At 36.0% G+C, this 12,136-nt stretch overlaps 1 protein-coding gene across 1 annotated transcript in view; it reads right to left on the bottom strand.

The window, feature by feature from the left end:
• Positions 1-6,805: 6,805 nt before the first annotated feature.
• LOC142850436 (cytochrome P450 2C27-like) overlaps positions 6,806-12,136 on the bottom strand; it is a 31,695-nt gene continuing 26,364 nt past the window's right edge. Inside the window, exons 7-9 of the mRNA XM_075973985.1 lie at positions 11,231-11,418; positions 8,145-8,286; positions 6,806-7,006 (exon numbers count right to left, since the gene is read on the bottom strand). Coding sequence (XP_075830100.1) covers positions 6,825-7,006; positions 8,145-8,286; positions 11,231-11,418 — 512 coding nt within the window. The 3' untranslated portion in view covers positions 6,806-6,824. The remainder of the gene's footprint in view (positions 7,007-8,144; positions 8,287-11,230; positions 11,419-12,136) is intronic.

The following is a 12,136-nucleotide window of genomic DNA, read 5'->3' as shown; positions in this document are numbered from 1 at the left end:
TCCCTCTCCAATTCCAAGCCTGTTAGAGAAAAACCCGGAGTTTCTGGAGTTTCTGTCTCATGTCAAGAGCCATGATGTGGGACAGAAAGAAATATGAGTTTAGAAAACATCTTTGCTTTTCTTCATATCTATCATACTTTTCATTGACTATATCTATCATGTCTTTCATTGAATATATATATATATATATATATATATATATATATATATATATATGTCTATATGATTAATGCTTAAGTTTCTCATAATGAACAATGAGTTTTTCCTGAAGTGACATTTGAAGTTTCCAGGAAGAAGATGGGGCCCCATAACAACAACTCCACCTGGTTGATATGACGTCATGATACTGATAGTGCTACAACAAGACCTGCTTTGGGTACCAGCTGCACAAGACAGTTCCAACTTGGTTAGCTGAAATGGTGCACATCTTATACAACATTTTGGCCAGACCTGCACAAAATACTCAGAGACTATTGGCAATTTTAAAAGACATTGATCTTGAAATTTAACCATCATTTTACTTTCACAGGATCCCCCAGAAAGAACATCGCCCCCATGACAGCTGGAAGTAATTCTAGAGGACGACGTCCCCTCTCCCAGTAAAGTTTGCCCTTGGGTTTAGGGACATCACTTAGGGGTTGATTATAATTAGTATACGATTGAGGGTTGGGGGAGGAATTTTATAAGCTCAGGGATCATTTTGAAAAAAAAAAAGAGGGATGATGGGATAATAGATTTGTAATTGTGAGTTACTGTTTTTAGACAAATATATTGGTATAGATTCTTGTATATTGATACAAAGTTAAATTATAATGACTATTGGATGCATGCATGTTTCTACCTTGTTTAAAACATTTTTATGTATTGACATATATTGTATTGTATGTATTTACCATATTGCTGTGTACATTTCTACCTCTGATTAAGATACTTATATAATGTTTGTGTATTGATATATATTTACCTACTGCAATGTATATTTGTACATTGTTTATATTTGGAGGTCATTGTCCTCATTTGTTTCACAGTTGTTTATTGTCTTAATCTTTAAGTTAGATAGATATTGAGAATTATATAGACTAATAGTCATCTAAGTTTGTCATTTATAATTAGACTAATCAGGTTCTTTAGATATATAGAGATTATACTCAGTATAGATAGATAGTCTTCAACTTCTTCAAAGAGCTGTAGAAAATGGCCTTTAATCTAACTCAGAGTTTTGTGGTAGTGAGACACAATTGCTCCTGGCAACACCACTCTATTCCCGAAAGAATGTTGAGCACCAAAGACACTCCACCTGGAGCCTTTCCTTTTGGCAGAACTGGCCTTTGGGCAAAGAAATGCCCATACCTCAACCACTGACAAAGATACAGAGCGTGCATCAATGGATAAAACAGGGCTGTCTTATCCTGCCAAGACAGGGTAAGATAGTTTTGAAAAGTTGCTTGCCTTTGAAAATGGTGTGTCAGTTATGTTAGGCCTTAGCCAAAGTTGGTTGCTTCAACGCTGCTAATGTGACTTTGGGTGATTGCCTAGGTAGCTAGTTGTCTCTGTGATTTGTTGCATGTTTTGGAAGTTGTTTTACTGAACTTCCTAATTAACCAGGTAACATTATTTCCCTTCTCAGATCTTCGATGGGTTGAAGACTATATAGATGTAGTTACTTTTCTCTCATGAGTTGGCCAAGTTATTTATTATACAAGACCTAAGCTAGTTAGAATAGCATATTTGTACTTATTGTATATAATTTCATAGTAGGTTTAGAACTCTCTTATTTAAACAGAAGGGGGAGGTGTTGCGGGAGGTCCTCCCACTCCTCAAGCCTATCGCCGCTGAGATACCAGCCCCTTGGGGCGTGGTCTCTCTCCCTTTAAAAAAGCAGCCACTTCCCTGTCCTCTCTCTCTTCACTTCCTGCTCCGCCGGCGACTAGACTCCTGGTTGCATTGCGTAGAGGGCCGTTGCCTGGGACAGTGATCTGTAAGTTTTTTCCCCTTTAAATAAATAATACCCTATTAATCATAATCCCAATTTGGTGTGGCATTGTTTGTGACTTACGCCTTCAGAGACTTGTAGGTAGAGCGTTACCCTTAGTAGGTAAGCAGCCATTCTGTAATCTGTGCATTATCCACATCATCTTTATCTTCTGCTTTTCCTTCATCATTCTCAACTTCAATCAGGCTTCTGGAAATCTGTTTCAGCTCGTTAATGTTTTTCTCCATGGATAATTTGGCATCAATAACCCAGAAGGCATCATCTAAAAACATCTGTAGCTTCCTTCCTTGAGAGTCTAATATTCTTTGGTGCTATCAGGAAGAGATTTGGCACAGTGCAACTTTTTTACCCCCACCCCCATGCCTATCATAAACACAAAATATAGCTGTCTTGATATTCAGAAATATATTTATGAGTATCCTCCACAGAGATACCAGACTTACATGCCAGAGTAGACATATGTCAGTCGGAATATAAGATAACACCCCTGTTCCTAAAGCACTTCACTATTTTAGCTGGGAAAGGTAGACACCCTTGGCAGTACCTGGCTAATTGCCACAAGGTCAGCCAGGAGACTTACTGGGAAAAGGACAGAATGAGGGATAAACATTTGTAGGCTATTCAAACCCTGGATTGTATCCTCCTTCATCTATGACAGACAGTTTTGTTACTTATTCTAGATTGGCAGCTTTGCTCTTTTAATATTTGGAATGCATTGCTCTAAGCTCTTCTGGCTTTCAACATTTCTATTGAGAAAACAACCATTATTTTGATGGATTTTCCTTCACATATGATATGTGTTTTTCTCTGATAGCTTTCAATGCTGTTTCTATGTTCTATATACTTGGTTTTCCAACCATGAGATGTTGTGAGAAGTTTATTTTCTGATGATTTCTTTTTGGTATTGTGTATGCTTCTTGTGTTACTGGGGAAGTTTTCTATGTTTTTATTTGAGTCTAATGTATGCCATTGATCTATGAATATTCTTCCTAATCTATTCCTATAACTCAAAAATCCAATCTCACATTCTCTATATATTCACTTTATGCTTTTTTATTTTTTTCATATTTTTTCTCATTTTGTCTTAATCCTTTTCTATAACTTTCTGGCATTCTGTTTTCTGATTTATTAATGATCTTTTCAGGTTTTCCCTTGAATTTTCTACTTGGTTATTATGCTTTGGAGTTCCATATTCATTTCATCTCTATTCCTCTTCAGTAATTCCATCTCCTGATTGAATTATATTTGAATTATATTTTCAACTCCTGTTGCTCATTTTCACCAGGTTTCTGTTTGGTTTTTCGAGGATACCACTTAGGTGTAGATTATATTTTTAACTCCTTCTCTTTAAGTTCATGAGCTTCTTCTTTATGTCTCTTTTTAAACTTGAAATTTTGTTGATATATATTATGCATATAAACTTACTACCAGAAGAGGGCAACAGATCACATTATAAATGGTTATAAACTATTATGTAGGCACTGAGAATTGAACACAGGACCTCTAGACGACCAAGTATTTAATGCTCTGAACCACTGAGTCTTCTACTCATTCCATCCTTGATTTTTTAAAATGAAATGAGATTTCTTTTAAATCCTTTGTCCTGAGGTTCATCTTAGGTAATTCTCATAGGATAAAGTTCTATAGGACTGGGGACTTTTGTAGCAGATACACTGCCTTTATCTTTCATATTGTTTCTATTTTGGCAATAATAATCTGTGTATGTTGACTTCTTTAGTTCTGTCTGAAATCGACAGAGAAGATTGGGATTGAATAGAGAAAGTGTGGGGTAGGTTGAGTCTAAAGACGGAACATGGCTTAAATGGAATGAATGCAGATGGTGGATACATGGAGATTGGCTGATATGAAGGAAATGTGTCCTGGTTCAAGTTTGGTGGTAAAGAGAATATCTAAGGCTGTGGTAGGTGTATGGAAAGGATTATTAGGCTGAATACTCTGTTAAGGTCTGCAGGGTATGATTGAACATTGAGGTTGAAAGGTGGCTCAAGGAACCTGTAGGCTGAAGCAGCTGAGGTGTGTGTCTTGGTCAGTGCATGGAAGTTTGGATTCACACAAAAGGAGTGGCTAAATCAAGGTACTAGGTTTCAGAAATGTACAATAATGCCAAGCCTTCATATGGAAGCTGGAAATCTGAACTCAGATCTTCATTCTTGGGGCATAAGTGCTTTCACCTGCTGAACTTTCTAGTTCAGTAAAAATAAATCAAAGAATTCATAAGAGTTAGGAATATAGTGTTACATGAAAATGTGTAAGTTAACCAGAGACACATAATATGTATGATGAAATTTATGATTTGACATGTATAGATACATAAATATACACGTGATATAAAAGGATTAAAAATTGTAAACAATGTGAAAGCAATGGGGAATAATAGTTGAGGCCCACAAAGTATTCACTAGGATTTTCTTCAATTAAAGAAAATATGTCATGAGCCGAAGAGTCTCACTACAAGTAAATGAAGAATTTTACAGTAAATTTTTGTTACAAAAGAGTGAGAAAAGATATTTTAGGACATCAAGGGGAATACTATAATTCTAATAAAGGGCATAGAAACAGTACGTAATCTAATTCCCCAAAAGTAACACGGCACATTATAACACATTTAAAAATTCCTAAAGAATACCAAATATATAAATTATTTATACTCTAGAAGTGTATGCCCAGTTAACTTCAAAAGAAACAATAAAAACAATGTCAAGAAAATTAGCTCTCTAAATGCTCAGGTGACACACAATTAATAAAAACTCAGAGACAGATATTGTAGTTCAACCTGAAGACCGAAAAAGTAAGCAGTCAGGCACTGGCTCTTACCTTGACTTCAGTCCAAAAATGGTGAACCTGCCTACAGGAAACCTCAGAATGAGACTGATACTGAGAGTTGTCTCCTTCCATTTTATAATCCTCTCTAGTTCTGTGATTCAGGGAGTACACCACCACCACCTGGTTTCTATGGAAATCTAGTATGGCTACTGGGATTAAATGTGTGTGTCAATGTGGTTACTAGATTTAAGGTGTGTGTCATTGCTGCCTGGTCTGTAAGGGTGGCCAGTATGGCTGTTTTATTTTTCCTGAACATCAGACAATCTTTATTTATTAAAATAAAAATGAAATGCCACTACACTCAGGTTTCTTAAGAAGCAGAAGCAGAAGTTGATAGACAGACATAGAAAGAAGAGACAAAATGCATACATATATGAGATGGGGGATGATAGAGAGACATAAAGGTAATACATGAATGAGAATTAATTTATTAAAGCTATTGGTGCACATGGCCTTATAACTGATAATTTCCCATGTAATCTGACTGCAACACAAATACTCAGGAAAACAGGGACAAGTCTGAATGCAGGTTTAAAGGCCTGAGAATAGTGGAGTAATGTGTGCAGCATATCTTTACTAGGAAAATACATAAACATAAAAATATTAGTACTTTGACCCACTTTAACCAAAGGTCATATCTTGTACCACAACAATTTGTATTATAGATCAAATAGCATTGTGAATGTGTGCTTGTGCACTAATGTATGTGCAGATATAAATCTGCAGTAGAATCCAAGGTAGGAATTAACAATTCCAGACAAAGTGACTTCCCTAAGATTAAGTTAGGGAAGGGATAATCAGTAATGTCACTTCCATTAGATTTCTTGTAATGAAGTGGGAAGGGAATAAGGCATCTGGAAGTTATAGAAATGTGACTTCTCCTGGGATCATTATTCTTTTGGGAGGAGAAGGGATGCACATGGAGCTTATGGTTAGCAATAGGTAAACAAAATGCATGCTCAGTTCTAACCTAAAAACATCAATGCAAAAGCATATTTAAAAGTTTACCTTTTATTGACATTAAAGCAAAGCAAGGCATGACCTGACCCTGCAATTGCACTCCTCCCTGTGACTTATCCTCTAACTGGAACTACTCCTGGACACTAGTTATTTGTTTCAAATACAAATACTTCTAGTGAGTCTAAGTGATGCTCAGCCAAAAAGCCTTGATACCACCTAGCTTTTCACATTCTGTATTTCATGCATGTATGTGGATGTGTGGATGTGTATGCATAATCAGGTGCCTATGTGAAAGAGAATGTATGTGCATGTGCATACACATATGTGGAAGTCTGAAGTGAACCTTGGGTGTTGTTTCTTGGGATTTGACAAGCTTGTTTTCAGATATAACACTGAGAATCAAAGCTCATTGATTAGGCTGGGTTGGATGTCTAGTAAGCTCCCAGGATCTCTTGTTCTATTTCACCAGTGTTGGTACAACAAGCACATGCCACCATGCCTTGTCATTATGTCTATGCCAGAGACTGGATTTCAGTCTTCAGTGTTGAGTGGCAAGCACTTCAGTCAATAAAATATCTCTCTAGCACTCACTCTTACATTCTCTATGATTCATGATGTGTGGACCAACGTGATGTGTTGGAAACTCTATTTTATTTCACTTGTTACATAAATTGTAAGCAAGTGTAAAAACAGATGCACAAATCAAACTTATTTATTACTAAAAACATACAGAAGAAAAGGACCATGAATTCTCTCATCACAGTACTTGGCAGTGAAAATTGAAGACCAGATAAACATTAGCAAAAGGAATAATAACACAGTTGCAGAGAATAGAAAATAGCAATATATTTCTACTGTTATTCTACAAGTTGCCAAATGGTTAACAGGTATTTCCTGGGAAGTGACAGAATGGAAATATATGAGAGGAGGGAAGGACGTCTTGTCTTTGTTGAGGAAGGAAGTGAATGAAGGTCTAGAGGAGAATTATAGAAAACAATACAGCTTAGGCTAGGCAATCTGTTCTTCTTTAGACAGGGATGAAGCAGAGCTGGTATTGGGGTGGCAGAGAGGCAAGTCCATTGAGCACTGGGGTTGTATCAATATCCTTAGTTTTGACTAGAGACTTCAGCTTAAAGTTCTGTAAAATGGTGGTGAGAAATAGGAACAGCTCCATTCGTGCCAGGCCCTCTCCTGCACAAATCCGTTTTCCTAGGCGGCAAAAAAAAATCAAAATTTTATATTCTTATTTGTAAAATTTGAGAATCACTGCATTTGAAATTAAGACTATGAATGAAGGGTAAGTTATTAGGTGGATGGATAGATGTTTGGCTACCTAAAAGGACAATTAATTCAGCAAATAGAAAAATGTGGAACATATTTGTTTCTCAATTAACCTATACTATTAAGAAATACATTGTTCAAAATTACTTTTTAACTCGATGTGGTTGTTCACATCTTTACTCTGACTGTCTAGAAGACTGAGAAAGAAGAATTCTGTGTTATCAAAAATAACAAAACCAAGGATGGAAGCTGCATATCCAAAGGTAGCATACACACCACAGATGTGGACACAATATCCGTTACTCTCATCATAAATGAAAAGGAACAGGATTACCATTCCTCTGTGTAGAATGTCCTGCAATATCTATAGTATCTCCATCATCTCATGATGGTCTTGATGTTTCTGTTATGCTTAACTGAGTGAAAACTCTCTGATCTAATCATAAACTTCAACAAATGGTAAATAATTTCTTCTTATGATTCTCCCCTACTCATGAATTTCGAGAGGACTGGAAAATCAATTATTAGAATGTTGTAACATTTTTGCATTAATATGTAAGATTGGAGAGTTAAATATACTGATATTCCCAATAACCCAGAGATCTGGGAGTCTTTCTCATTGGCCTACTTTAACTGAAATTTAAGAAGCATTATTCATTCATGTGTTTACCAAGTGCACTTGGGGCACTTCATTAATTTTCGGTATTTTAGGAGACTTGTAATTACATAGTGTAGAATGGAGGTGAGTGATACAGCAAAGACCTGATTGATGTCTCCGTTTTCACAGTGAGTGAGTAAAGTGTAAATGGACTTTGCTTTCTTTGGTATTTCTGTGATGTAGCTAAAGGAAGAATACAAACACCCTATACTCTAACTTTCTGAATTTTTAACAGTGGATGAATAATTAAAGCCTAACTTTGATAACCTGACAGAGAAAAAAATCTCTTTATCATGACATGCATAAACACTGAAAGTCATACTCCTGATCACTGGCCATTAGGGAGCAACTATGTAAGTCTCCACAGATCCTTGTGTCCCTGGATCCATGAAAATGAATTTCTATTACCTGTTGAAAATGGCATGAAGTAGTCACTTTTCCTAAAGTTTCCATTCTTATCTAGAAAGTGGCCAGGGTCAAATATCTCTGGGTTGGGAAATTCCTTGCTGTCATTCAGCACTGATGAGAGTGATGTTATTATCGTTGTTCCCTACAACAAAACACAGAAACAAACAAAGTTAAAAAGAAATCATAGAGCTAAAACAAATCAGGATAATATCCAGGTTTACTTTCTGCTCCGCAGTTGTGATTAAGGTCAAAGAACAGTAGGGACATTTCAACAGGCAGAGCAGTTAGGAGCAGGGAGAAGTGTGAGGTAAGGCACAGTAGTGTAGCTGATGTGACTTCAATGACATTTCACATGAGTACTTGGACTAAAACTTCTGACTCTCTTCTTCATTTCCTTCATTATACTCATGCTTCTCTGAACACTGACTGCTCTAGTTCATCACATATGTCTACATACCCTTCATGTGAATCAGGTTCCAAGTGGAAAAATTCATTGAGTGTTTTGAACAGCATAGGGGAACATTCATAAAGTAAAATAAGGAAGATGGAAAGACAAAGGCCACTATTTTTTTCTCATTTATAGAATCTATCTATCTTTGTATTTATATTATAAGAAAGAAAATGTAGGGCTATGTGCCAGAGAAGATGTGTTCAGTCTTGTATATAATCTATCTATATTAATGAACAAAAATAAACATAGAAATGCACATATGTATATGTGTGTTTCAGAAATACAGGATGAGGACTCTTATGGAGAAAACAAGGAAGAAATGGAAATGGGAGGAGAGGGAGACAATAGAATAAAACAAAGTATGATGAAAGTAAGATGATCTGGTGACAGCTAAATCAATAAAACTTCTGAAGTCACATGGAAATTGCTGGGAACTGGTGCAGGCAAGTTCTCTTTAACTAGTACACAAACTAATCTCATATCATTTCAAAGTTTCTAGTAATGTGGTCTACAAATCTTTTTCAAGGCTGCCACATATATTAGAAAGCAATTCATCTAAATATGTTTAAAAATTTAAAACTAAAAATACTATTTCTGATATGTCTAAATTATGTGAAAATTAAGTTCTAGTGTCAACAGGCATTGAAAATAGTATATTTATAATCATTTATTACATGTTGCCCATGACTGCTTCTCTGCTGCAATGAGAGTTTCTGAAGGGGCAGCACAATCTTCTTGACCTAGAAAGGCTGAAATCTGCTAGAACAATTATGGCAAAGATCATCAATTCCTTCTTAACCTATTTGTTTTGAAGAGATCACTGGCTCTAGTTTAACCTAAGAAAACATTTACCCTATTTTACAGAATGTAGAATCAGCTATGAAACAACCAAGTGGTTTCATAAAGTACAAGAATAGAATATTCTCCTAGACTAGATTCCAAAGAAACCTGTCATATCATGAACCTGCAAGAGAGGAATGACAAAGTATAAGTTTAGCTGATGCAACACTCGCATCAAACTGAAGATATGAGGAGATATGCTGTTATTATCTTGACCTTTGTTATATTTATTTAGTTGGCTCTAAGTATAAAAACAGAACCAAGTTCTGTAAATTAACCACAGACCTCAACATTCTTACCTTGAGACTGTCCCTTAGCCAAACAGATACACTAACCCATATACTAAGACTGTTATCATACAGAAAACCTACTGCTATCTGGAAAAGTAAGTTCTATCATCTACACATGATGTTAGTAACTACAAATTTAATATCGTGTGCCCCACACCTCCACCTCACCAAAAAATAGAAGAATCCCAGGAGAGAGCAATGTTATCCTTACTGAATGAAATTATTACAAAAAATTCTCCATTTTTCATCTGTAGTTTGTGGTGTCTTCAAAACAGCACTAAGTGGCCACAAAAATTAAATAAGTCATAATGGCATCAGGGAACAATTTAAACTCATTTTTAAGGTGAAAGTTTAGTTTTAATATACAAATTCTAACAAATTTGAGGAAGAAAAACTATGAAGAGAATTTTCTTAAACTAGAAGCTATAAGCAATGTGCAGTGGAGGAATCCATTATAAATATGTGTTTACACCATATACAGTCGATGATCAAGAGTAAAAAATACATAGAACCATAAAATAGGCATAAAGAACAATTTCAAAAATAATGTACCAACTTTTTTTTTTTTTTTGGTTTTTAGAGACAGGGTTTCTTATTCATCTCAAAGTGAAAAACTGTGCTCCTGGACCACGCCCATTTTAATTGTCTCCACAATAAAATATCTCATACACCATTAACTAAATCAGATCAATATTTTTCATCTGATCTACGCAACTATCAGTGTATCCTAGGACCTCAAAATTGATAGGGAGCTATTAAAGTCACTATCCTTCATCCTAATCATAAATGAGCTAACTGATGGCCATGGCAAAGAGGTCTCTTCATCACTATCCTGCAATTCATCATACTGAAGACAAACTAAGAACACAGGAATATGAAAAGTATATAGAAAAGTATTAGCCCACATAACACCTTCAATTTCACATACGTTTACAGATATGTTGTTAGAAATAATAAAATTAATATGTTTAGATAAAATTAAGACCAGTGATTACATAAATTGATTCTATTAAGCTAATGGAAAGAAGAGCGGAGTCAGCACTAGAGAAATAATAACAGAAAGATATTCACCTTTTAAGAGACCTCTGAAAAGATATTTACAGACTACATCAATGAAAAGAAACAGGGCAGAGACATAAACATCATAAATAAATGATTGAATGATATAACCTTATTGTTGATTGAAGAATCCAGCATATCTATTCTTTCCAATTTGGAGATATTTTTTCTCATAATGATGCAAATTCAGAAAAGACTTTTGTAAAATTGTCAAACTATGGACTTTCAAACAGAAATGCCTAAACCTTGCCGAACAGTATTTGGAAGAGAGAGCAAATGTGGGCGTGTCGTTACCAGCTATATCTGCACCTGCAGTAGAGCTGCTCCTCTCACCGTGAAGCTGTATAAGCCATCGGCAGCACCAGATAACTCAGAGGACTGTAACGACACTGTGAACCTGTGAGCATCAAGAGCACAGAGGTGCATCAGAGAAGGGACAAGCTCACCTTGGGGATGATGTAGTTCCTGAATTTAATGTCACAGGTCACTGCATGGGGCAGGTTGGTGGGGACGAGGTTGATGAATCTCTGGACCTCATGAATCATGGCATTTGTATAGGGCATGTGGCTTCTGTCCCGCATGCAGGGGCTGCGGTTTCTGCCAACCACACGGTGAATTTCTTCCTGAACTTTAGCTATATGGTCACAGAGACAAAAGGGTAAACAGGAGAAAAGTAACATTTTGGCACAATATCAGGCCATAGACAGAACTATGTGGGTATTCCAAAATAAGTGTAAATGTGCATTTTTCATTCATGGATAAAAGTCTTTATACATATATTTATACAGAAATGCTCTGTTATGAATTTATTTCATTATCCTCTACAGATACTATGATAGATCAGGATATATTTATTATTTAGTAGCTATGAACAAATGAACTATAATTAATTAAAATATCAAATAAAACAATATAATTATTTGGGGTCTTTTATATCTGAATCTGTCCTATTGTGTATCTGAAATCCATTTTATCCAGGAGTGCTTCTTAGAATGTTAAGCACCATTATTGGGACTAATGCTGCTTGGCCTTTTGGCTCTGCCCAGTCCAGCAGGTCAGAGATCCATTCATTGCCTCTGAGAGCCATTCTTTCAACCCGAGATCTAGGGTCAGGTTTCAGTAGATCTGCTATGCCATTAAGCAAGTTGTATCACTCTGTTCACAAACCCCATTTAAATGCTCCATAGCAGGACCTCCTGAAAGAGAGTTTCTGCTGGTAGCATGACCCAGGAAGCCGCCATTTCAAAACTGCCTGTATATTTTTCTTTTACAACCACTGAATCAGGAAGACTCTCTTAAAGAAGTTGTGGCATGCTGCCTGCAAGCAGAGCCAATCCAAAAAAAAATGCAGG

This window comes from Microtus pennsylvanicus, chromosome 5, assembly GCF_037038515.1.
Source record: "Microtus pennsylvanicus isolate mMicPen1 chromosome 5, mMicPen1.hap1, whole genome shotgun sequence".
NCBI lineage: Eukaryota > Metazoa > Chordata > Mammalia > Rodentia > Cricetidae > Microtus > Microtus pennsylvanicus.
This window is presented reverse-complemented; position numbering and strand designations above follow the sequence as displayed.